We start from the raw sequence: 26,760 nt of genomic DNA on the forward strand, positions 1-26,760 counted from the left end.
AGAGCTCAGTATAGTCCTTGATCTATCAAACTGAGAGATACTATAAAAAACCAAAAATAAAAAATTAATAGAGATGTGCCTTATTTTCAATTTTAATTTTGAGGGCTCTGAAATTACCATGGTTAACATTGATTGTTAATTGCCTAATTGATTGTTAATTGTTACGATATAATTGTTAATTCCTAATTGATTAATTATTAATTGTTAATAGGCTCAGTTGTTACAGTGTGATCGTTAATTGTTTAATTAGAATTGATTGTTAATTGCTTAATTAATTATCATTATTATATCAAATTAAGATGTTATTGTAATATTAATTAATTTTATATCTATTTTTGTATTAATTATTTTAGAAATTGAGATTTGATTGTGACTCTAAGTATTGATCAAGATATATATTTCAAAATTTAATTTAAATTTTTTATTATTTTATATTTTTATTTAAGTAGAACTAAATTAGTCGATTCAATCAATAATTTACTAACTAAATCTCAATAACTTAATAGTCTAATCGATTTGATTACCAATTTGATTTTCACAACTACGGTATTTAATTTAATTTTTTTATTATTTTATATTTTTATTTAAGTAGGACTAAATTAGCCAATTCAACTAATAATTTATTAGTCACAAAAAAAAAACTAATAATTTATTAACTAAATCTCAATGACCTAATAGTCTAATCGGTTCGATTACCGATCTGATTTTCACAACTACATTATTAAATCTTATATCAGTCTAAGACAAAATAGTAAAGAAGTGCCCTGTTTTCTTTCAGAATGTTGAAACATACATGAAAACTTCCTCGATATCCTTGATCACTTTATTAGGTCTAAGTATAGACCAGCTTTAGATATATACCTTATTGCTAGTTAATAGTTATATGACATTCTTATTTCTAATGTTACATATATTGCTGTCTACGCCATTGAAGATGGACCAAGAGTTTTTCATAATCAGGAAGGTTTTCCTTAATCAGAGGAACTTGCTTGAAATTTTGAGTCCATGCATGCAACCGAGGGAATTGGCTTGGATCAATTAGTTTCAACCCTGTAATTTCCTCCAACCCTTCTAACCAATGACAAAGCAATCCATAAGCTATGTCCACCATTCCAATGTTGTTGCCTCCAAAGAACTTCTTGTCTCCTAGTCCTTTCTCTTCCATTACCTTCAGAGTTTCTTTTGCTTTCTCAATTGCAATTGCCCCCTCTTCTTCATCCTTTGAGGGTCTCATAAACAGATCAGTAATAGAAGCTGTCTACAAAACCACCTCAATAATTTCAATTAAGAAAACTAATTTTGATTTAACACAGTATTGGAAAGAGAGAATAGATGAAGATTGAGTTAAGATTACCGAATCTTCTCCAAATTTGATCCAAAATCTGGCTAAGGCTCTCTCATAGGGATCTTGAGGAAGCAAGGGATTGTGAGGCCAGGTATCTTCAATATATTGAAGAATGACCATGGATTCTGCAATGGATTTGCCTCCATGAATAAGAACAGGGACCTTATTGTAAACAGGATTGGATTGGAGCAATAGTTGACTTTTGCCATGCCTCTCCACTTCTATGTACTCGTAGCTGATGCCCTTCAGCTTCAGAGCCCATATCACTCGGTGGACATAAGGGCTTGACCAGAACCCTAGCACCTTGATGTCTTCCATTCTTCGTTACTAATTCAGAACAAGGGCTATGCTTTTTTCTATATATATAAATATATGAATATTTTCCGTGGTTCTCAATCGGCTAGTTTAATCCAGAATCAATTATCAAGTCTGTCCAAACTAGTAAAACATTGGAAAAATCGTCAAATTTTAATAAAACTTTTTAGTGGTTTATATATATGTTTAAAATAATGAAACAAAAAAAATAAATTAGAGAATTAACCTTCTTGAACTCATATTAGCCAATTTTTTAAAGTTACGATTTTACACTTTAAATTTTATAAAATAAAACAAACTTAAAATTTTTTTTCAACAACAAAATTTGACTATATTAACTAAGTATTTAATGTTGATGCACTGACAATCGTTTTACATGGACATCTAATCATATAACGTTACATTAGCAAAATAATTACTTTTTAGTTTTTACATTGACTACATGAATAATTATCCAAGAGAACGATTGTAATTGTACGACTAAGTAAAATATTTTACTGTCAGTTAAATAAAATTATACTCATTAAATAATTCAAATTAATTTTTATATTTATTAATATATTTTATATATAAATATATTATATTATTATCCAATTCAATTTTAATGAAACTTTTAATTTTAACATAATTTCTTGCGGCAAATTCTTGTCTGAATGAGTGGTCGTCGCAACTCGCACGCCAATACCAAAGTTTCCTTTGCGAATATTCGGGATTATTTAGAACATATTAAGGGAATTTTTTTTTAACAAACAAATGATTTCTATTTATTTGGGCCGGGCTCATATTGGGCTTCCTAAACAGATAAGGTTTTTGGAGCCCATCTGTTTGCTATACTTTTTTCACTTTTTTGTTTGGGTAATTTTCTTTCTTCGTGTTCGTGGAATCGTGTACATTGTGCTCTTCTTCTCTGGTTCTCTTATTAGGCAGAGATTTGGAGCGCAACGCAGATTGATACAACTTCCACTGGTTAGGTGATTGTTTGAATCTGCGTCTGAAGAATCATAGCAAAGAAATAGTTGAACTCGCAAGACACAACCCTAAGGTAAGGTAATTAAACTTCTACTTTCTGTCTCTGCTTCATTTGAAGTGCTTGTCTTCGAGTAATATCTGCTGCTTTTCTTTTTTAAAAACATTGTTTCGTGTAAATTGTGGTGATTAAAGCTTTATGGATTGATGCAAATTAATTTGGATTCATAAAAAGAGTGTTTTCTTTGCTTTGTGTCCAAACAGAGGCCAATAAGGTAGGTGAAATGAGCAAGTACGGCTTAAACCTTAGGCCTGCAAAACAGAAGCAGCAGCCAAAAAGGCCTTCCCTTGCAGCACCTTTTGGATTCAATGATGATCAATGGAATGATGTCGAGAGAGAAATCGCTCTCCAAGCTAGCAAGAAAAAGACTCTTATGGACGTAAGTTGATGCTTCTCTAGTATAATAGAACATTAGAACTTGTGAATTTACATGGTTATTATATTTTTTAGTTTATTTGTTGAAGTGAATATAATCTCACATCCTTGTGTGTGTGGATGTTGTTTGTTAAACTTAAGGGTTGAGGAGCAGCAAAAGAAAGCCTTAGAAGAAGATCCAACTGTATTTGATTACGATGGAGTCTATGACAAAATGAAAGAGAAAGTTGCCCGCCCATTGATACAAGATCGCGAACAGAGAAAAGTATGGTAATTATTTTCAGAATGACGTGGTCTTTGTTCTATCAAATCATTTTTGTGGACTAATTTTCAGCATGTAGAATTTCAATACTTCATGCAACATTTGCGCAGGGAAGGTCCAATTTATAAAGATAGAACAACATAACCTAAAATTATATATACTATATATAGATCAAGTAGGCAAGTAGCATATGAAGCTCTCTCTATATTTAAGATTAATAAATATAGTTTGTTTCCTTTCCATATGGTATTGGTAGTTGGATTGTCACAATGACATGCAGCCCTTCTTGATTCATAATTAGCACTTTGTTTTAATACTTAAAGTTGCTTCTTATTTTATGGTTAAAATTACTTTTTCGTGTTATAATTGAGTTAGTTATTATTGTTATTATTATTATTTCTTTTCTTTTTCAAAAAAAAAAAAAAAATTCAGTTTCATGCCAACTGACATTGCTAATCATCATCCTGCAAATTTTGTCATGCAGTCAAGGTATATCCAAAAGAGAGAAGCAAATATAACCATCTCTATGATGACAAAGACAAATTTATTACTGAAGCTTACAGAAAGAAGCTTGCTGAACTTGAGAGACAGATGGAGCTAGAACGACTGTGTGAACTTCAAGAGGAGAGAGATGATGTAGGTTCAAGCATTTTAAAAATTTCTCATATTCATTATCATGTCTTGGTTGTCAACGTGATTGGTAATGGAAGAACAGTCTTGCTTTTCGTTTTCTTCAATATCCTAATTGAATTGATGTACTTCTTTATGGTTCAATTCCTATATTTCCAATTCTCTGTTTCTTGCATACTGCTGACATACAACTTTTATATTTGTATATAGGTTACAAAGAAGAGGGACCTTTTGCTTGATTTTTATACAAACCTTGATAAAAATGTTGCATATGGTGCACAAGATCCTCGCGAGAGTTAACACGAGAATCGAGCTGAGCAAAGAACTGCAGAGACATGCGAAGACACAAAGCTTGATGCACCTGATCGACACAAGCATAATGAGGTGCCAGATGAATTGCAGAATTCACCTGTGAAGTCTTCCATGAAAAACGATGTGGATTGGGGTGAAACTCCTAATCCTTCCAATAGAACTGTTGATCAATCAGATATGAAGCCAAATTCTGAGGCGTCCATGGAAGGAAAGGATTCAGTTGAACAGTCATCAGCTTCCCAGCCAAAGGCTGATCATCACAAAAGAAGTCAAGATGCTGTGGCCGCAACAAAAGAACGGATTTTGGCCCGTAAGAAAACAAAGGATAAGGATAAGGAGTTCTGAATTTGTTTTCCTTTCTAGGCTTTATCCAACGTCGGGTTACAGATATTTTATTCATTAGCGATGATGTTATGTTCCTACCTACATTGTTAAAGAGCTTGATCGGGGGGAATAGTAAGTTATTTTGCCCATTTTTTATGGTATGCAATCTTGGTATCGGTTCCTGAATTCATCATATTGATTCACCTGAGTAACATTGATTTTCACATGTTGAGTTCATGAAAGTAGAGTTTGAAATTAGGACCTCCTTTATCTTGTTCAAATATCTAACCATATATCATTTTCCAATATAAGTTTTACCGTTTTGTTTTTGGTGGTATATTCGTTGTACTTTTCTCATTGCAGACTTGGTTTAATTTTTAATATTTAATTATAGATGAACTGAGCAGTGACATATGAAGGCAACGATGCAATAGTAATTTGACATATTCCTTGTTAACCATGAAATATGAATAGTCAAACATGATCAAAGCTTGCCTGGGCAATCACCCTTGTGATGAGATTATATTAGAAAGTTGTTTTTAAAATATAAATTGAAAAATATTTGATCTTTTTATTGTAAGATACCATTCTTCATTGTTCCAACTTTTGGAAGGTAATGCAACGCATCCATCTGAGCCCCTCTCATGTGTGGCCATCTGTTCCGAAATGATTCTTGCAAACTATATATAATGCTATATTCTCATCAATAATTGGTTTTAGAATAAACAAACTCTTAACTTGTACAATAAACAATTGATCGAGTTTGGCAAAGAGTAGGTCCATTAATTCTGTGTCCATAAATATACTATTAATGAGTAGGTTTGGTGCACCTGGACAGAGACTATCAATAAACCTGGAAAAACTTATTTTCTGAACAACATATTCAAACCTTAATGCAAGTATGACTGTCTTAACAATGTCTTTAAAATTAGTCATAGTGAAAAAGAGATCTAATTTTTTAGTATCTACCATGTGTTATGTAGGACAGCATGCGCACTTTCATCTTAAAGAGAGTAATTAGAATATTATTAACTACCATTATTGCAAATATGAACTAAAATGCAAATTGAGTCGTCAAAGCAAAAAAAAAAAAAAAAAAGTAAACTGTAGTTGACAAAAAAATATTTATATATATACAGATGTGTATGTCAAATTAATGAAAACAAAATGATTAAAATTAAAATATAGAATAACAAAAAAAAATGTAAAAAATGATTAGATATAAAGGTAAAAAAATAAAATCTTAAGATATGATTAAGTCATCTCACCTTGAGAAATAAATAGTAATATAATATGATGTGATATAATAGAAAATATTAAATATTTGTAAATGACTGTGAAACTATCTTGTCTTTCTTTTCTTTGTATATATTATAATGGAAAACTATGTCCAAATGCTTTGAAACTTTAATTAACTGGCAGCTATGTATAAGAAGGAATTGTCTAAGGTGGGGAAACTTGAAATTGGTTCTTAAAGGATTAGGGAAGAATATTCTAATTTAATGGTCTATATTAGTTTCTAACAAAACATATGTAAATTTATAAAATTTTACTTTAAAGTTGTACTAATTATGAAAAAGGTCTGTTAGATTAAATAATAAATTGATAAAATAATTGAAAACTAATTATATCTTTTTTATTAATTTTTTAAAAAAATTAAAAGAAATCTTTTAACATTATGAAGAAATAATATTTTAGTATCAGTATAAAAGATTAAAAAGTTTTTTAATTGTATTACAACTTAAAATTTGATTTCTATTTTAAAATATTAAAATATCTATAGAATTCATATTAAAAAACCAAAATATTTGTTAATTAGCATTAAATTTAAAATACCAAAATATTTTTTATGTAATAATTTTAAAATTACCATTACACATTTTATATGAATAAATAATATTATTTGATTTATTAGCAACTATAAATTTTAATTTAATATTAAAAAGATTAAAATATTTTATAGTTAATTTTAAAATACCAAAACAATCTTTTTTAGCATTAACCTTAAAAAAACTAAAATACCATTTTAGAATAAAAATTACTTAATTGTATTAGAAATTGTAAATTTAACATTTGAAACAATTAAAATATTCATATAAGTAAATTTTAAAATAACAAAATAATATTTTAAAGTTAATCTAAAACAAATTAAAATACCATTATAGATTAAATTCACATTGTTTGATCGTATTAGAAATGAAAAATTCGAATTTGATTTTAACAAGACTAAAATACTCATTTTAAATGACTAAGATACCCTTTTTAAAACTCAAATAAAAATAATTTTTTTGTATTAATTTTTAAAAATTCTAAAATATCTTTTAAATTTAAAGATATTTGATTGTATTAAAAAATAATATTTAAATTTCATTATAAAAAGACTAAAATTTACATAAAATTCATTTTAAAATAGAAAATTTTCTTAACATTAATTTTAAAGAGATAACTTTTTTTATTATAATTATAATAATTTTTATTATTATTGATATTAATGTAGTACATTAATTGATATTATTATAATTATTATTATTACTGTTATTATTGTTACTTTTTATGACTAACATTTTTAACAAAAATATTTTAGATTTTTTAATGAAATTGTTTTTAGAAATAAGCAAGTAATTTAAATTTGCAGTATTTCTCTTATTAGTGATGTTAACACGTGTAAAAAATGGTATAAACTCTTCAAGAATATGGGTTTTGAATTCTCTTTAAACACATATGATAATTATATGAATGTGATAGTCATATAAAGGTTAATTACTTGATTATCATATTTCAAAATGACTCGATGTTTTTTACATATTTTAAATTTATCCAGATCCATTAAGGACTTTAAAATACTTTTCTCATGCTAGAAGCTTCCGTATAAGAAAATTATTGGCTGGCTATCATACATCATCTGTTGGTGAATCATCCATAAAAAAGTCCTGGAGAAACATGATATTGATGATGACGTGAGCACTGACAAACCAAGCCCAACAATGCTTAGTCAATTGCAGAGTTCAAAATGACCAAAATTTTTCACTCAGGCACCCTTTAAATACCCTGCTAAAACATGCAAGAAGCAGTTCAAGGCACAAACAATAGAGAGATAAGAGTTGTGAAGGGAAACTTATTATATCAATAGGATGGCAGAAGTGAGCAACAAACAGGTTGTGGCTGCACGGAACATAACTGGTAATCCAAAAGAGAGTGACATGTATTTGAAGAGTTCCACCATAAGCTTGGAACTTCCTCCAGAGGCTGAAAATGCTGTGCTTGTTAAGAACCTTTACTTATCTTGTGATCCTTACATGAGAGGAACCAGGGGAAAGGATATCAAACGCCTCTTCTATTCTTTCACTCCTGATTCAGTAAGCACTTCATATTCATTTCTTTTAATTCATCAAAGTACATATGGTACTGCAGAATTTGTTTATTAACAGGTCCAATTTGATCACTAAAATTGCTACTTCCTAGAATTATATTTTAGCCTATTTTATAGGATATTTTGTTTTTTATTTTCCACAGTATTCCACTATTCCCTATTTCGATAGGCCAAAAATTAATCTGTATCTAAGTTTCATTTAAGAGTCTACAACTTCCTAACGAGTTGCTGCATACATAAATTAAGATTCGAATCTCGACACTTGTTTGAATGAACTAGTGAGCTGACTTTTTTACCAACTCTGATTATTGGTTATTTTACAGGATATTTTAGTCAATGTATAGTGACACATCATATTCAGATTTCATGGACTAAATTTAATTTTGAAATTTCAGGACTAACTTTTATTTTTTATTTTTTATTTGCAGCCAATAGTTGGGTATGGAGTATGCAAAGTAGTGGATTCCAAACACCCTGGATTCAAGAAAGGAGACTTGGTGTGGGGAGTGACCAAATGGGAAGAGTATAGTGTGATCACATTGACAGATAGCCTCTTCAAAATTGAGCATACAGATGTACCTCTTTCCTATTATACTGGACTACTTGGTAAGTAATTAACTCTTCTGGAAGCTTCCTCATTTTCATACATGGAATTCTAGGCATATTTCATAATACTTGTTTGCACATGCAGGTATGCCTGGTATGACTGCTTATGCAGGTTTCTATGAAGTTGGAGCTCCAAAGAAAGGAGATTATGTCTTTGTATCTTCAGCATTTGGTGCTGTTGGTCAACTTGTTGGTCAACTTGCAAAATTGATGGGATGTTATGTTGTTGGAAGTGCTGGCAGCAAAGAAAAGGTACATATGATGTTAGTAACTTTAATTGGAACCTAGTCTGTGTTTGTCCAAGAATTCCGGTTATAAGTTTTCATGTTTTTCTTGTAAAACAAGGTTGAGATTTTGAAGAACAAGTATGGGTTTGATGGTGCTTTTAATTACAAGGAGGAACATGACCTTGATGCAACATTAAAGAGGTGAGTACTTAATTGGTAGTTTGTTGTGAATTTTGTTATCAATTCAATTAACATTTATACACTTTGTTAACAAAACATAGAATCTTAACTATTTATTATGTCAAAAAATTTCTCAGGTTCTTTCCGGAAGGCATTGACATTTACTTTGATAACGTTGGGGGAGACACACTTGAGGCAGCACTTATTAACATGAGAAGGCGCGGCCGAATCGTAGTGGCCGGAATGATATCACAATATGAACTTGATGAGCCTCAAGGCATAAAGAACTTGCTGAATATAATTTATAAGCAGATTAGAATAGAAGCCTTCATAGTGTTTGATTATTATGAACACTATCCTAAGTTCTTGGAGATTGTTGTGCCTTACATTAAAGAAGGCAAGATATCATACGTCGAAGACATAGCTGAAGGCATTGAGAAAGCTCCGGCAGCTTTAGAAGCAATGTTCACAGGCCGAAGTGCTGGCAAACAAGTTGTTTTAGTTGCTAATGAATGAACTACTTTAACCTCTAGTACTGTTTTGTTTTTTATTTTCTGTATGTATCTATCAGTATTTGGATTTTGTTTGAGAAATAAATTACATACTGTCTTGTGCGAATTACTCCAAATAGTGATAGGTATTACAAAATTAAGCCTAATTATAAATATATAATTAATGAAAAGAAATGGATAGTCCTTGTTTATAATTAGGCTCCATAAGCAGGTAGTTCACTACAAGGTTTAGGTCGTTCCTCAGTTCTAACCGAAAATTCATCTTCACTTCTGTACTCTCTGAAGTGTGCCATTCTTCCCAATAATTCAACTTCATCTATGACATATTCTAGCTTTGCCACCATATCCAGCAACAAAGAAGTGAAAGCTGCAAGGGGAAGTGCTTCTGAGAACTCGAGGCCAACGATTACACTCATTGTCTTACTCATAGTCTTACTCAGTTGAGGCATAGGCATCTGACCATCATCACTATCAGGAGGCAAAGGGGGCCCTTGAGCTCGCATCCTGGCCGACAGTGTGTGGCTGAAATGAAGCTGAGGTTGTGATTTCAAGGCATTGTTGAGGTCTTCTAAGGCTTTGTTGAGACCATTGTTGAGTATGTGAGGGCAAACTTGGCGTTTGTCCTTTATGCTGTTTGAGAGTTCCTTTAGAATCTTGTTAGCTTCTTCTGCAAGTCTGATGCAAGGGTTCTTGCACTTGTTTCGAATGGACCACGGTGCCTTGAGGAGGAATCAATCAAAATAGTAATTGAGTACATGTATCAGAATGCAGAGCAAGCAGCTTCATGATTGAGATTGAGTTTTATAGTACCTGAATTTCAGACTTCAAACAACCATGTAGAGCTACAACAGTGTAACAAAAATGGCGAAGAGCATGGCCGACTTTCCCAAATTGCTTCCATGGGATTCTGTGGAAGCTTGTGTATCTTGGCTCCCACCTTGCATGTAAGATCTGTTTACTTTCACAGACACAAAGTTCATATGATAAGATCTTCTGTCATAACATAAGAAAGTGGGAGTTTAGGGATATACCAATGTATCTTCAGCAGCTTTGGAATCCAAAACACCTTTGTAATCTTTGGAAATTCGATCATGAATCGAACCGTCGTCACTTCCTTTTAGATCAGACTCACAAAAGTATTCCTTCACACAAACTGCATTCATGGTTGTTCCTTCTTTTCAGACACTAAGAATATATGAATCAAATCAAATCAAACTATTAATAGTTAATTACCATTACCTTCTATACAGTTTCCTAGGCTTTCTAGTTTTGATGTGATTGAATCCTGAAGGTATTTCCCTGACCAGTTTGGAAACACCAATAGGCACATCACAAGGCATATCATGCATCCAACCGCGATGTTTAACATTCTCGATTGCGCCAGTCTCAACACATTATCATCACGGTAACTGGACACTGTTACTAGATTAAATGTCAAGATAAACACAACAACACCATAGTCTAGATTCTTCTTGATGTGGGGTATGAACCTTGCATAAGTAGCTCCACTTCCTGCCAATAACATAAGATAATTGCAACAAGTTTGAGAAAGATAGTTCCAATTAGTCCATTACAAATTTCAAGATAAGCTTTCTTTGATGCTCAACAACAAGGAAAACTGAAACACCAACAATAATTGCAGTTAAAATCTTAGTAGAGGAACTTGCAAGAGCATCTATCAGAACTGCTAAGCATGCTGCCAAAACTGTCCCCAATGCTCTATTTAGTCCTTTGCATAATGTTGCTCCTGCAGAGGATTCATCAAATGAATGAAACAGATTCTTGATCTGATAAACATGATCATATATTAGAGAGTAGAACATACCAACTGTGAATTCCATCACCACAACCACAGTAAACACAGCAAACATAGCATCCTTTTGGAGTGCATTGTACAAGTCATCAATCATATAAAACAAAGATACGAATGTCAATGCCACGCCGAACTTGAAGGCATGAACCACCCTTCTTGGATCCTCTCTGCCAACCTTCACTGTCGAAGTCCATACCGATTCTGGAAACTTCCTCACTTTATCTGCAAAGCTACAACCTTCATTGCATTTTTTCTTTTGGATTTCTTTACCACTGCTGCTGCTGCTGGTTTCTTCTGCTGAAATCTTTGAGTCACCTGAGTTGGTTTTTGAGATAAATTCATCAAATTAAGGGCTTCAGTTATGATAATCTCTCAGAATGCAAAAGGTGACAAAAGTATGGACTAATGGAATAATAGACTTCATAAATTGGCAAAATCATAATGCTAATAATTATAATAAATAGTTTGAAAATTTAAATGATAACAACCTTTAGAAGGGGGAGGAACTTCAATATCCGGTTCAGGATGAACCTGACGGGTCATCTTTCAAAGAACACAATTTCCACACCAAGAGAAAGGTTTCTTGAACACCAAGTTATTAATCTGCGTATTGTGCTATTTGACAAAGAACACAATTAACGCACCAAGAGAAATGTGACACTTAAATCATGATCTTTAGAATTTAATTATTGTTTTGTGAGGGGTTTAGGGGTTATGGTATCATCATTCTATTTTCTTTTTTATTGTTATTTTGTTAAAAACGAGAAAAACTGGATGCAAGGTCACAGACAATGCAACAGAAACCACACCTGACAACAACTCTTTTTTTTAGTTCTTATTATTATTTAAAAAAAAAATCCAAAAACTGTTTTTGAAAACATTTGCCAACTGTGCTTTTCATTTTAGTTTTTTTTTATAAACTAAAAATAGCATTGAAAAACCTTTGACGAAGGAGCCTCAAGGGTTGCTCATAATAATTCAAGAGTGTTGCCTTTGGTGGATTTATTTTCACAGATCAATTTTATTGGCATTGTGGCCATTATGGCAAATGGGCAATTAATAATTAAGGAGATTTATAAATAGTGGTTAACTCTATCTATTATAATGTATCTAAAAATAATGTAATAAAATTGAGTCTTTGTAATATCATGTTATCAATATAATAATATATTCATCTCATCCTACCTATTTCTCAAAGTAATTAGACTTTAGCATCATTTTGTCTTATTAAAATAAATCATCTCGCATATATCTTTATAATAAACTAGGTACGCGGCCTATAAATTAATGATAGTATATAATTAATATTAAAAATTATTATATTTTGTAAAATTAAATTAAATATATGTAAATTAAAGTGAAATTTAAAAGGTGTTTTATTTAAAATAATTTGTAATACAAAAAATTTTGATATTGAAATTGTACAAAGTGATATTTTTATTTGGTGGTTTGATTTTTGTATTTATTTTAGTTGATGGACTTAGTCTTCTTATGTGGCGTTCGTCCTCCTTTTTCTTTATTGGTTGTTATTAGAGTTATTGCTTTCTTCTTTCTGTCGTAGGTTCTTATGAAGTCATGTTCTTTATGAATTGTTGAGTTGTATACACTTTCTATTGTGTTGTTTGTTTCATCTTTGCATGTATATTGTTCTTTGGAAGATGTGTCTTGAATTTGTATGGTTTTCTTTCTCCTTAATCTCTTGATGTGTATGTGATCTTCGTCTGATGATATTAGTGTTGACGAAGTTGGTTCCTATAATTAATGATTAATTTAAATTAGAAATAAATTAAAAATGATATCTTGAATAAGTGATTTTTTTTAGAATATTACTTGTTATATTTGTTGTAATGGGTGTTGAGGTTTAGTGTTTTTTATTGGAACAAATGTCTTGGTAACAATGTATTATTGAGAACCTTCTTTAAGATTAAAATCATTTACTTTGACTTCAAATATAAGTGTGAGGTTACACAAATTTTTCAATTGGAGTGGTGCTTCAATGTCATTATTTTTCTAGAATGTCATTAGATTTGAAACCGTTGTGGGCTGTGGCCAACAATTTTTTTTCTTCGCCATCAAATAGTACAAAAATTATTGTAGTACTTTGATCTAAAATAAGTATTGAGTTAGTAACTAATAATTTGATAAATGTGATTATGAAAAGTATATAGAGTTACCTTATTGTTGGATATTGTAGTGTTGTTTGATTATATGTGCCACAAATGTTAAAATGTAGTTGTCTCATTTTCATCTAATATAATCATTTCTAAGCAAAGAGACTTATCTTTATTTGTGGGTGTTAATGTTTTTTATAGACGAACCACACAAACTTTAATAAACTAATTGTATTGTCTGTTTTTTTGGTGTTATTGTCCAAAGAATGATACTCCATTGAGTAAGTTTGAGATGTTGTGTAGTTCGAAAATAAATTTCTTGTACTAAATTTGATGTTATTTGAAAGAATATTGATAAGAGACTTATATAAATAGGTCAAATTGTATGGAATTTGAATTATTGAATATTTATAATGTAAAATTTATTATGATTAATAATATTATTATGACATTTGTAACATGAATGTTTATTACATTTAATGTTTATTACATTTGTAATATAGAAATTAATTATTGGGATTATAAATTTATTGTCTTGTTTATAACGATAAGATATAATAAATATAGAGATATGAATTCAATGTCTTTGTATGTTACAAATTTGGTTAGACACTATTAATTTTTAATTACGGGTGTTTTTTAGTTTTTTTTGTATATTTTATTTTTTTCTGTTGATTTGAAAAAAATTGAGTGGTTGATTCTAAAATTTTGTCAAATAAATGATGTTGCTGACATGACATTAGTAAAAGAAAAAACATGTCTTAAAAATAATGTGAATAAACTTATCCATTTACTTTTAGATATTAAGAATGGATACCATTATAACATCGATATTCCTTTAACAATCAAATGCTTTTTTTTCAACTAAAAAATAATTTAAATATATAATTAATTATAATAACTATATTTTATACATATTATGTACGAATAGTGTTATTAAAAAGAATAACGAATTTTGATCCGTTAATAAAAAGTAAAGAAAATGGTGACCGGAATGATATCACAGAATGACCTTGATGAACCCCAAGGCATAAAGAACTTGGTGAATATAATTTATAAGATCAGAATAGAAGCCTTCAGGTGTCTCATTTTTGGATTTTGTTTTGAGTAATAAACAAGATTGAGAGTTATAATAATAAAAGTACATATTGGTAATTGATTGCAATTAGATAAAGAGAAAGAGAAAGAGAAAGTAAAAAAAGAGAATAAGAGAAAACAATGCAACATAATACAACAGTGGTAATGAAGTAATCTTGGATTTATATACAGAGAATGGTTAGAAAAGAGAATAATGTGTGATATAAAAAGAAAAAATAATAAAAATAAAACTTAATAATTTTAAAAGAATAATAAAATAAAAAATAGTTTATGATGTTAAATATATATTTGAAATAAAATATATAAATATTATTTTATCAATTAGAATTATGCATGGATATAAAAAGTTCTTCAAATTTAGATTTTTTATATTTCTTCAAATGAAATAGAATTAAAAAATGAATAAATTTAATAATATTTATAAATAACTACTTTGTGAGTAATATTTGTAAATGTTCTGATCTTATATTTTTGTTACATATAATAACAACATAATAATTTTTTATCATACCTTATTTAATTTAATTTTATTATTCATCTTACTTCTACTTAATACGCTGCTTTAAATCTAATTTATATCTAAATAGATTGCGACTTGAGTCTTTTAAACCTTGAAAATCGTTGCGATGAGTTAAATCAGCAGTGTTTGATGACCAGGATTTCTCAGCATTAGTCCATTGCTATGAGTTAAATCATTTGAAATTTCTGCTTCAACAAGAAGTTGCTATATATACACATTAACAAATCCAGATAGATGCCTCAAATTGTTGTTCAAAGTTGATATAATCCCATTTAGTTGAGACATGATCATAACATATCTAATACTATCAAAACAAGCAAGCTATAACAAACTAAGCCTACTCTCTTTAAACTTTGCCCAACTACAATCAAGGTTGTCAAACTCTTGAGTATGATTTTATCAACAAAATCTTTCTCAGTAATTACTCTTCTCCATAAGAAGTGATGTCATTATAAGACGAATTCACTTTTGGTCTCTCACAAGTGACAACAATCTCATCTTCAACTCTGAACTCTCTAAAGTGTGACATTCTGCCCAATTGTTCAACTTCATTTATCACATGATCTAGTTTTGCCACCATCTCCAAAAGCAAAGAAGTGAATGCAGCAACAGGAAGTGCTTCTGAGAATTGAAAGCTAGTGATCATATTCAAAGTCTTACTCAGCTGTGGCCTTAGAACCTTCTTTTGTCTTTCCTTTGCATCTTCACAAGAATCATTGTTGTTAACACTTGAAAATGAGGCTCTAGACTCTTCTTCATGCTGCATTTTCGAGGTTCGGCTGATCTTGGGGCCGCGAAAATATTGTGGTTGGGATTTCAAGGCATTGTTGAGATCTTCTAAGGCTACATTGAGATCATTGGAGAGTATATGAGGACAGAATTTTCTTTTGTTCCTTATGCTGTTTGCCAGTTCCCTTAGTATTTTGAACACTTGTTCTGTGAGTTTCATGCAAGGTTCCTTGTATTGAGATCGAATTGACCATGGTGTCTAAAGAATTAGTCAAATGTAAGTCAATAAATAACTATATTTTGATCATAGAAGAGAACTGAATCAATAACATGGCCATGTGCCATCAATAATAGAAGAAGCAGAATCTTGGGAGAAAAATGAGTTGGCATGAATGATGGCTTGTATCAACTAGCAAGTTTCTTTAATTTGAAATTCTGAATTATGTAACAGCAAAATTAGTTCAACTTTTTTAAAAGAAACTGGTTAAAATTAGTACCTGAATTTCAGACTGCAGACATCCATGTAGAGCTACAACAGTGTAACTAAAGTGGCGAAGAGCAACGCCGACTTTTGTATATTGCTTCCATGGGATTCGCCGGAAATATCTCGAGCATCTCGGCTCCCAGCTCGCTTGTAATGCCTGCTTGATTTCATAGAAACAAAGTCTAGCTTATGAATTAAGATATGTATACTAACACACTTGAACATAACAAGGAATTACCAATGTTTCTTCACTAGCTTTGGAATCTAACACTGCCTTGTAACCCAAGTAAATGGGATCCTCACATGAATCATCTTCACTTGATTGTATCTCAGACTCACAAAAATATTCCTTGACACAAACTGCATCATTATTGTTTTCAGAATCCGTTATACAAATCAAAGTACATTGATTTTAAAATGCGCCTTACCTTCGATGGCGTTGGCTAGTCCTTCGAGCTTTGATATGATGGATTTATGAAGGTATTCCCCTGACCAATTTGGAAACACCAACAGATTCATCACAAGGCATAGACCACACCCAATTGCAATGGTTAACATACGATCTCTTGCAATGCTCCAAACATTTTCTACTCGGTAACTTGATACTGTTATCAAATTGAAGGTCAAGAGAAATATCAAAACACCATAGTCATAATTCTTCTTGATATAGGGGATGAACCTCACATAAGTAGCTGCATACCCTGCCAATCAAAGTTGAAGCAAAGAATTGGTTTTATGTTAGTATCAAGTTGTTTTACATATTTTCAACTAAGAACATAATTTGTATCTAGATTCTTTTCATGATTACCAACAAGAAAAACTGCGGCGCCAATGAAAACAGCTCTATAAGTCTTAACAGACACATCTGCAATATACTCAATAAGAAATGCCAAGGACCCTGCCAAAATAGTCCCTAATCCTCTATTAAGTCCTTTGCATAATGTTGCCCCTGCAAGAATGCATAACAAGAGGAAAAGGCATAAGGATAGGATCAAAGGAATTGCGCGCACGCGAGAGAGAGAGCTGAGAGCATATATATACCAGCAGTGAACTCCATAACCACAACCACAGTCATAACAGCCCACATAGCATTCTTTCCAATGCCTTTGAACAATGGCTCCAAAAGATACAAGAGAGAAATAAGTGTCAAGGCCAAGGCTACTTTCAAAGCATGAATCACCCTTCTTGGATCCTCTTTGGCAACTTTCCATGTTGCTCTCTTCACCAGTGCTGGAAACTTTTTCACTTCATCAACAAAGCTATAAATATGTTCCCAATAATAACGGCTTGAGCTTCTTTTACTAGTAGTATTGATCTCAGCCATTGAAAAAAATAAAAAGAACTCTTAATTAAGCCTGAACAAGCTTTCTAAGGCAATCAATCAATCATTTAGAGAATTTCAGTTTTGATAATAAAGTGAATGTGGTGTTTAGCTTAAAAAGAATGCAAAAGATGACAGAGAATTGGAGTATTTGCAAATTTTATTTATTTTAAAAAGGGATACAGGTAATTCCAGCCATGTCTCTAGTGCAATCCACCGTGTTTACAAAGAGAGAGAGTTGATGAAGGTTGTAGCTTTCACTAGTGCCTTCAGTCAATGTTCAGTGTAGAAAACCAGACTCTCAAAAACTGGCGGTTGTTATCATATTGGTGAAGGTGGTGACCAAAAGCTTATACATATAATAATCATACTCCTAGTCTATAATTGTATCTTTTGGTACATAAAAGTAATTGTATTTGGATTAAAGTTGTATCTGGATACATTAGTCTTTAATGTATTAAAAAGTTAACTCATTCGTCTATTTAAATAAATATTAGAATTTAAATTTTATTTTATATATATAATAATTTATTAATCAATAATAAATCATTAAAAAAAATTCATATTCGTAACATGTTAATTCTTGATTTGTTGGATTAGAAAATATTCAGAGAAAAAAAATAAAAAAAATTGTTATTATATATATATATATATAAATTTGATTCATTAACAAATAAAATATAACAATCTAAATAGCACTTATATCTCATTTAACAATAAATTAAATATAATATGATAAGCTATCTCTAACACAATATTTAAAGAACAATTTTCCAAATGCATGAGTGCACCTTCTAAATTGTAGGATCTGACAACATGTTGTCCCTTCTGTTGGTTGTGTGCTTGACTTATTTATTGTAAATTAGAATCGTTTAGAGTATAATAATAACGTGGACGGCTAACATGGAATGGTGGTGGTGGATTGGTTAATCCTGAAAATGATAGTGGCTCGTATGATATATGCTTTTGAAAATGCAAGTACACTTGTCCTTTCCTCATATGCAAGTAATTATTTTTATGTGAATAATCCTAGTCCTAGGACTATGAAGTAAGCTATGCTGTCGGTTTCTTGAGGAGAAAAGAGGAAAAGTGTAGTTTGTTAACTATCTCCAATGTCCATAAGTCAGCCTAACTTGCATAAAATTAGAGACTGACACAAAAGTGAACCATTTTATCAAGCTCAATACATTTATTATGCTTTAATTGAACATGGAATTAAAAGGGTTTATTTATATAAGATCAAATCCTTTAAAATGAAAAAATTCAATAAAATTAGAATACTCAGTTACTCAGACAGTATAAATTATAAATTTAATAATAATTAAGTTTTTATTTTATTATTCTATAAATAATTTTCTAATTAAATAACAGTCATGATTGGCTCTAGTGGAGCATCCACACTAGATCTCGAACACTTTACATTTATTAAATTAAATTGTTTTAAAAAAGAAAAAAAAAGTAGTTTAACTCCAAATAGGAAACAAGAAACATGTATGGTGAGACGGACTCCTCAACTAAAGGATAATTCAGGTAAGAATCGAATCTTTCCTAAAGTATATCGAAAAATCCAAAACCATTATTGGCCACTTCGTTTTGTTTTAAAATGATTTGTGACAGATAGTTGGATCCAAGAATAGAGTTGTGAATGTGCTACGAGAAATCTAGAACCACCAAGATCATTATCATCATCATATGGTACAAATATTATCCATTCATGTGTTACTCAGCCAGTGACTTGAAAATCTGTATATTATACAAGTTTTACATTGAAATTGAGATATTCTATTGTTCTCCAACTAATATAGCAGGTGTCTGTGACTCTCACTCTATCTCTATTACAGGCTTCCGCAGTCAAAAAAGTAACTAAGAACTCGCAGCAGATATAATACCAATGGAAAGAAGCAACAAATGTTGGCAACCCCACCAGGATTGAGACTATGAACCTAACAGGTAAAAACTTTCAATATTATGTCATAACTTTGCACTGACTCGTCACAAAAACAAAAACTAGGTTTGTGCGGTGTATCCTGCAATCCATGGTCACAGAAATATCAAAGATAAAATCATAAAATCTTCACTAAATGTTGGATAAGTTTGACACCGGATGAGAGGGCTGCCCTTACCTAACAAGAATTTTACCGGAACTCGTCGTGGTAATCATAGTCGTCTTCTTCATCTTCATCGTTGAAAATGGCACTATAAAATACATATGGGTTCTCAATCATCTCAGTCAAACTAAGGCGCCCATCTTTGTCAGCGTCCGCCTGTCATTACATTATTTCATGAATAAATAAGATGTACATTGAAGAAATTAATGCATGATGTTAAGCAACATATGCTGGAGTTCATATTGAGCTTTCTTTGTCAATATCTGCCTACCATAAATCTGTAACAAATTATTACAAATTCAACAATGAAATTACTTCAGGATGTTAACACATCGAGATGATGTAGAATTGTAGATTACTCTGGAGCCAGCTTGAAGAAAATTTAATCCAATGCTAACATCTAGTTAAACACGCTTAATATGTAAATCAAGCATGCTGGAGACACCGCCCATACCCCTTTGGCCCCACACCATACCCCAACAAATACAAATGGAAACATTTGTTACCATAGGCTTCACATTCTTAAATAGAATAAACTTCCTTTCATTGCTTATTGGTGGTTATTTTCATTCATAATACAATCATATATCTTGATATTATTCAAAAAGTCAGAGACCTTCAATAAGAAACGGAGGGGTACAACAACTCCTCCAACAAGAAAAGAAAATCTTTCCTTGCTCCTACCTAAACCTATTCCATGAAAACAGGTTTTCTTAGCAGCGAGGTCTGTGGCTTTAGCAGTACTAACTCAAATGCCTATTACATTGGAAATTAGGACACATACCACCATGGACACAAACACACAGCACATGCGCACAGCCGCACACACATTCCCACACATACACCCACAAGCACACCTTACCCAATCAACAAGAAGGTTTAACATCTGAATATTTTTGTGTATAAAACAAATGTGCAACAAACGAATATACATAAATATATATAATCATAGCGACAGATTTTAACTAAAAAATATTATCAATTAGCAGTTAAAAGTTACTGAAAGGAAGCAGCTATTATGTCACCCATAATTACCATGACATGCAGCTATCAGTCCACAAGGTTACAGTAAGAGACATTATTTATCTAAAAAAGACATCATTTTAACTCCAAAAGGTAAAGCGTCAAGCTATGGAAATCTAATCAGCTTTCCTAATTGCATGAAATAGTTCAATCTGTTATGACATCATTATTTAACTACAATTTTTTTTTTGAAAAAAATGGTCTCTAAGCACACAAAATGCAATATGTATAATAGAGTGAACAAGTTTTTCTTTTTTTAAACACAAGTGGGGCAGATTTTGTTTTAGAACCGTGCCTCTCTCCCCATTTTTCCATTCTTCTCCTTCATTGTCTTATTATTTTACCTGTGATTCTTTGTATTGCTTCCCATCACCAAGGCTCTATTTTTTACTTCCCCTGCTACAAAATTTGCACACCATAGCTTCTAAAACTTAAAAGTAAGCTTCTGACCTTAGACCTTTATTCCTTTATGAACTTGATACTCTATAGAGCTTTGCAAGTTCAACATGTTGGATACATATATTTTTAGAGACTTTTGAGTAGAAATTTATGGGTTTAGAAGCTTTGGATTCTAGTAGGGATTTTATTTGGAATTAAGAGTTTTTCTCGTGAATTTTATCTGTTGGTTTTCTCATAAACATCCAAAGGTAAGTTGTGATACTATGGCATAGTTAAACATAAAGTATCTACTCAAAAAACATCTATACATGTGATCCATGTTAGGTCAAGAATAAAAAGTCCTTTCTATGTTCCAATTACACTGCAAGAGTGTAATTATTATTATCATAAGGTTAAATTCAGTACCTGTGAAATGATATAATCTGCTTGTTGCTTTGCATAATAGTGCTCAGATGGATGGATTTTCCCAATTATAGGGAGTAGTTCAACATCTGACAAGAACCTACAAAGATGAAACGTCAAAACTGAATTATACTAAACTGGCACAATCATTCAAAGATAAGTGACTCAGCATTAAAATGGAAATCATCAGTACCCATCTCCATCTTTGTCAAGCTGAGCAAACAACATTCTAGCTGGTGCATCCATTGAATTATCAGAATGATGTGAACCATTGTGAGTTTCTTCATCATAATTTCTTACCAAATCAAAGAGCCCATGGAAAAACTCTTTAAAGTTGATCTTCCCATCACGGTCTGTATCCCTCTCCCTGTAAAGAATTGGGTAAATCAAGCATGACGAAGCCAAGGCATTGGTGTAACAAAACAGAAATCATTTACTCGTGAACTAACTGATACTGAACCAGTCATAGACATTTTCGGGTTGTAGTTACCGGATTTCCTCCTGGCACAGCCATTGATGAAGCTTTGGGTTTTTGCTGTCAGCTGGATGAAGAAAGCTAGAATAAAAAAAACAAAAGCCAATGTTAACAAAGGCAAAACTTGTTTACATGCATAGACAAGAACAAGGTTTCATAACAAGTATTAGGATTTAGGAGTAGGAGCTTACTCATTGAACTCGGTTAAGTTGAGAAGACCATCTCCATCGGCATCAGATGCATTAAAATGCTCTTCTTTCCACCAACCCATGTCATATCCAACACCTGATAAATGAGAAAACAAGATGCTCAAATAATAATCCAGCATCTACCATAAATTTGCAACAAACATTACTACTACATTGAATTCACGAGCATCTATTCATAGTGAACTAACAAAAAGGTCATAGATCGAGAGGAGAAGGTGAACCTGAATTGTGAACCCAGCTGGGAGGATCGTACTCGGAGAAGGAGACGAAGCCGTCGTGGTTCTTGTCGTGGAGATCCATCTCCCTCTGGGAGCGGTGGAGAACCTCTCTGTTGGACTGGAGAACGTTCCACTGAGTCAACTCGTGCTCGCTAACAAACCCGTCGGGGGGTCCACATCGATCTTGGGGAAGAGGAGGAGGAGCCTGTTGGTGACATTGAACTTGTCCTCGTCGTTGAGGTAGTCCTCGGCGTTCATGAAGTCCTCCCACTCCGGCTGGGACTCGTGGCCGGGGGCGGAGTCGTCGTAGTCGTCTTCGTGAACGAGTTCGGGGTGGTTGTGGCGGAGGTGCTCCATCTCCCACTGCTTGTCCTCGCGGCGGCGCTCGATCTCGGCGACGAGGGGGTCGAAGGCGACGTGGTCATGGTGGGAGTGGTGGTGGGATGGAGTTAGGGTGAAGTTGGAGCGGAGCCTTAGGCGGCGGTGGCGGTGGGTGGAGGAGTGGTGGTTGTGTGGTGAGCGCGACAGGAAGAAGAGGAGCACTACGGCTACACCGATGTACACGAAAATCGAGGCTCTCCCCATTGCATTGAAGACGAAGAAGTAGTTGAGATCTGTGCTCTGTTCTGATTCTCAATAACGAAGAAGATGAATTAACGAATGCAAGATTTTCCGCTCATACTCTTTTTCTTTTATTTATTTATTTATTTAATTAATGATGATAATAATAAGATAACATTTTTTGAATGGCGTCACGTATGTTTTTGCAGATTATATAGATCTGCATAAAGAAAATTACTCCTCTGTTCTTCGGTTTTATGCACTGTAACTAATTTCTTTTCTGGACGACAACTCAAATCATCTCCTTCGCATGATCTTTTTTTTAGGGTTAAGAAAAAGATCAAGAGGCTGATTTCCTTATGACAAATCACTTTTTTAGTCTTTTCGATAAAAAAATAATATAATAAAATAGAATGACTTGGACGGTAATCTAATATCCCTTTCCCACCAACACAAAAAGCATGAGGTGCCATGCCATGTTGATAGTTGCCTCTGATCTCATTTTCCTTCAAAGCTGAATCAATCATTTTCCAAAGTATGATAAAGCAACACATTATTATGTTGTCTCATACATCATCATATAGACACTTGTTATGTACCATGAATCCTGAAGTTTCTTATGCTTTTAGAAGTGAGTGACTCAGATTTTAATATCCACTTCACCCTGAAGTTTGAGAGCAAAGCTGAGGGGAAAAAATGATATTTTTTAACAGCTGAACCGTCTCTAAATGGCTGCAAATATATGTACTCTAAGTGCTTGATAAATGGTCCCAAAGGAATATGGGATATTACTGTACACGTTTTTCCTACCTTTCTCTCTCAATACAATTGGAGAGGTTTCAACTTTCAATTTCATATTCATATATCTGAAAATCCCAGCTCATGAATGCTTTATAAGGCATTCTTACATAAGCAGGTTTTGCAAAAGAAAAGTGCACTTTTTTCTCTGAAGGATAGCTGGAAGTCATTACCAAATTCCCTTATTTTGATCATCAACCACCTTGACGGCCTATGGGACCTTGCTCTTTCTTAAAACTACCCTTTTTAAGCATCTTAAATAGGTTTCAGAAAAGATGAATCGGATGCTTCTGTTGCACACTTGCACCTTTTTTTCTAAAAGCAACCAATCAGTCCATCATGTTAAAATATCATCTTGAATAGCTGTATTTCAACTTGACATGTCAGCGCCTTTATATCACTAAATGCTCATGACTCATGATTGATGATCCATGATTGAGTCTCTAGAATCTATATTCAACTACCTAGTTTTCATCCCTTTATATATAGACCTCTATTGAATTCAAGGGACTGATCAAACCCAAGTGACCTTAACTTGCTCTCACCAATCTTGTATACTCATATCACTCCTCTTCACTAATAATCAATCATGCAGACCTCATCACTTCTTCAAGATTTGTTCATTGGAAATCCAATCATCTCAGCAGCATGTGATCAGCTGCAGAAGACAGTTAACAGATACTACTTGCCTGATCCTGTCATTGCCCAATCTCAGTACTCAACAAAAGCATCAAAACAAAGTAATAGTCTCTCTCTCTTTACACATAAACAACTAATTCAGGAAGAAATGTTGATGTTTGATACTTGATAGTTTTACCAATACTAAGAACTTAATATTTCAGGTAGACTATACTCCATTATAAACAAGCTTGTAAAGAAAGCAGATAGTAGTCATTCACAAGGAGTTCAAGAACATGGTTAGTATTCAAAGTTCAAACTACTTTCCTTCAATATCTGTAGAAGTTATATGAGTTTAAGTTATTTTTCCTTGTGAAACTATAATATGCAAATCTAATTCAATATTTATATAACTGTGAGATTACAGTGAGATTGGGGACAAAGATATCTGAAACTGTTAAGGAGAAGTTGAGACTAGGGGCTCATATTCTTCAGGTTGGTGGAGTGGAGAAAGTCTTCAAGCAATTCTTTAGGGTGAAAGAAGGGGAGAGGTTATTGAAAGCGTCACCATGCTATCTGTCGACAACATCAGGCCCTCTAGCAGGTCTGCTCTTTGTCTCCACCAACAAGGTTGCCTTCTGCAGCGATCGATCAATGAAGGTCTACAGCCGGGAAGGCCAGATGTGTAGGATCCGTTATAAGGCAAGTCATGAAGTGATGTATTCATAATCTTTCTTCATCTCTCTCAGTATTTTCTTTTAGGTAATCTGAAAGTCTTGCATTTCATGCCATGTACAGGTTGTCATTCCGCTCAAGAAAGTCAAGTGTGTGAACCAAAGTGAAAGTATTCAAAAACCAAAACAGAAGTTTATAGAGATAGATACAGTGGACAATTATGAATTCTGGTTTATGGGTGTCTTACAGTATCAGAAAACTTTCAAATATCTTGAGCAGGCAATTTCACAAGCTTACATGAAGAAAGAGTCACCCTTTTGAGCCTATAAGCCGAGTCACAAAAATTCATGTTGAGGATACACATTAAGATTCAAGAGATGATAGTTAGCAATAAAAATGGGTAGCCATAAGTGAAGAGTGAAGATGCAGGGCCTCATTTATGATGCAGAGAACATCTTATTGGGCTTCATCTTTTCGCCTAATGTCTGAGTACAAACAATTAGATGACACTTGTCACTGTAAACCTGAAACCAAGGTTATCAAATTTGAGATTGTAGAGCATAAGTAAACTTGAATCCTAAGAGTCAGCTCGTAAGCTCGTAAGAGTTTACACGAAAACTCGATTTGGGTACAAGTCAACTCAAGATTTTGATAATGTTGCATGTGATGTTGAATAGAAAAGATTTTATCATCTGAGGTGCAGAGAACATGGCGTTGCTGTCACCATGTTTGCATATAAACTTTGCTGCCCAGTTGTAAGCTTTCAGGCTCAACTATTTTTGTATCTATGATGTAAAATTTTCCGGAGCTACATTTTGCATTTCGGATTGCAATTACACCATCTAACTCTTTTCATCAAAATTCTGATTAATTACTTAAATTTGATGAATTTTAGTTAACCAGTTCAAAATAATCAGACAAATTTTTCTATTATTAACCGAATTCATTTCATCAAACATTAATACATTATTAAGTTTTGGAAAAGTATAAAGAGACAATGATTTCAATGTACAATGTGTTTAATAGGGGTAAAAAGAAAATTAAGATTATATAATAAAAAAGAATTTTAAAAATGTATACAATAAACTCGTTATTTAATCCAATAACAATAAAAAATAAGAGAAAGTATTGAGAACCAATACTAGTTGTGTATAATATGTAAAATGGATTAGAAAAAGATAAAATTACAATTAAAAATTAAATCATTAATTAATTATTTAATTTCAAATTTTAAAATTTGAAAAATTAGGATCAGTATTTAAACTCATTCACATTGCACCGTCATCTTCTCTGGTCCTCACCTTGCACCACTGAATTCCTCGTTGGCCATACCGACGCCGCCGCATCCTCCCACCGACACCGTCCTTACCTTCGCTGGTCAGCCCGATGCGCCTCGCCCTCTGACGCTCAGCCTAACGTTGCTGCCGCTTTTTCGCGAGCCTCTCTTCCGAACCGGCTTCGCTTTCTCCCATTCCTTTAGAATGGATGATTGAGCTCAGATACGTACACTGTTGTAGACCCAGCTACGGGCTTTCAACGTCCATAGGTCCTTCCTTCACAGTACTAGATGCTCCCGACCTTCGTAGGCTGCCAAAGATTGCTCTTTGTCGAGTGACGAGTTCAGTATCCATCCTCGCCCTTCTTTATATTCTTAAGCCTCGGATGGAGTGAATGGGTCGAGGAGGACGGGGTCGGTGTCTTCTCAAGTTGAGT

General features: G+C 32.6%; 5 protein-coding genes and 2 pseudogenes across 5 annotated transcripts; 3 read left to right on the forward strand and 4 right to left on the reverse strand.

Moving 5' to 3' along the window:
- Positions 1 to 749: 749 nt before the first annotated feature.
- On the reverse strand, positions 750 to 1,815 carry LOC112779274 (probable glutathione S-transferase). Its single transcript, XM_025823524.2, has 2 exons — positions 1,355 to 1,815; positions 750 to 1,258 (listed from the first exon to the last, which is right to left on the reverse strand). Exons 1-2 carry the CDS (start codon positions 1,661 to 1,663, stop codon positions 905 to 907), a joined length of 663 nt encoding a protein of 220 aa, XP_025679309.1. The 5' UTR covers positions 1,664 to 1,815; the 3' UTR covers positions 750 to 904.
- Positions 1,816 to 2,489: 674 nt separating this feature from the next.
- LOC112779752 (uncharacterized) lies at positions 2,490 to 4,927 on the forward strand (annotated as a pseudogene).
- A 2,560-nt stretch (positions 4,928 to 7,487) lies between these two features.
- On the forward strand, positions 7,488 to 9,591 carry LOC112777364 (2-alkenal reductase (NADP(+)-dependent)). Its single transcript, XM_025821715.3, has 5 exons — positions 7,488 to 7,946; positions 8,389 to 8,566; positions 8,652 to 8,818; positions 8,912 to 8,994; positions 9,111 to 9,591. The coding sequence occupies exons 1-5, from the start codon at positions 7,722 to 7,724 to the stop codon at positions 9,487 to 9,489; spliced, it is 1,032 nt and encodes a 343-aa protein (XP_025677500.1). The 5' UTR covers positions 7,488 to 7,721; the 3' UTR covers positions 9,490 to 9,591.
- Positions 9,592 to 9,679: 88 nt separating this feature from the next.
- Positions 9,680 to 11,841, reverse strand: LOC112779135 (aluminum-activated malate transporter 12-like). The gene is made up of 6 exons (XM_025823387.1): positions 11,787 to 11,841; positions 11,149 to 11,613; positions 10,725 to 10,997; positions 10,517 to 10,638; positions 10,296 to 10,436; positions 9,680 to 10,204 (listed from the first exon to the last, which is right to left on the reverse strand). The coding sequence occupies exons 1-6, from the start codon at positions 11,839 to 11,841 to the stop codon at positions 9,680 to 9,682; spliced, it is 1,581 nt and encodes a 526-aa protein (XP_025679172.1).
- A 3,403-nt stretch (positions 11,842 to 15,244) lies between these two features.
- LOC112779968 (aluminum-activated malate transporter 12) lies at positions 15,245 to 17,856 on the reverse strand. The gene is made up of 6 exons (XM_025824319.3): positions 17,282 to 17,856; positions 17,049 to 17,189; positions 16,669 to 16,941; positions 16,479 to 16,600; positions 16,254 to 16,397; positions 15,245 to 16,015 (listed from the first exon to the last, which is right to left on the reverse strand). The coding sequence occupies exons 1-6, from the start codon at positions 17,562 to 17,564 to the stop codon at positions 15,449 to 15,451; spliced, it is 1,530 nt and encodes a 509-aa protein (XP_025680104.1). The 5' UTR covers positions 17,565 to 17,856; the 3' UTR covers positions 15,245 to 15,448.
- A 1,367-nt stretch (positions 17,857 to 19,223) lies between these two features.
- On the reverse strand, positions 19,224 to 23,131 carry LOC112776025 (uncharacterized; annotated as a pseudogene).
- A 1,049-nt stretch (positions 23,132 to 24,180) lies between these two features.
- LOC112776026 (GEM-like protein 7) lies at positions 24,181 to 25,854 on the forward strand. The gene is made up of 4 exons (XM_025819977.3): positions 24,181 to 24,494; positions 24,597 to 24,671; positions 24,800 to 25,074; positions 25,171 to 25,854. Exons 1-4 carry the CDS (start codon positions 24,344 to 24,346, stop codon positions 25,366 to 25,368), a joined length of 699 nt encoding a protein of 232 aa, XP_025675762.1. The 5' UTR covers positions 24,181 to 24,343; the 3' UTR covers positions 25,369 to 25,854.
- The last annotated feature ends 906 nt before the right edge of the window (positions 25,855 to 26,760 follow it).

The sequence above is a fragment of the Arachis hypogaea genome, chromosome 19, assembly GCF_003086295.3.
Source record: "Arachis hypogaea cultivar Tifrunner chromosome 19, arahy.Tifrunner.gnm2.J5K5, whole genome shotgun sequence".
In the NCBI taxonomy this organism is placed as follows: Eukaryota; Viridiplantae; Streptophyta; class Magnoliopsida; order Fabales; family Fabaceae; genus Arachis; species Arachis hypogaea.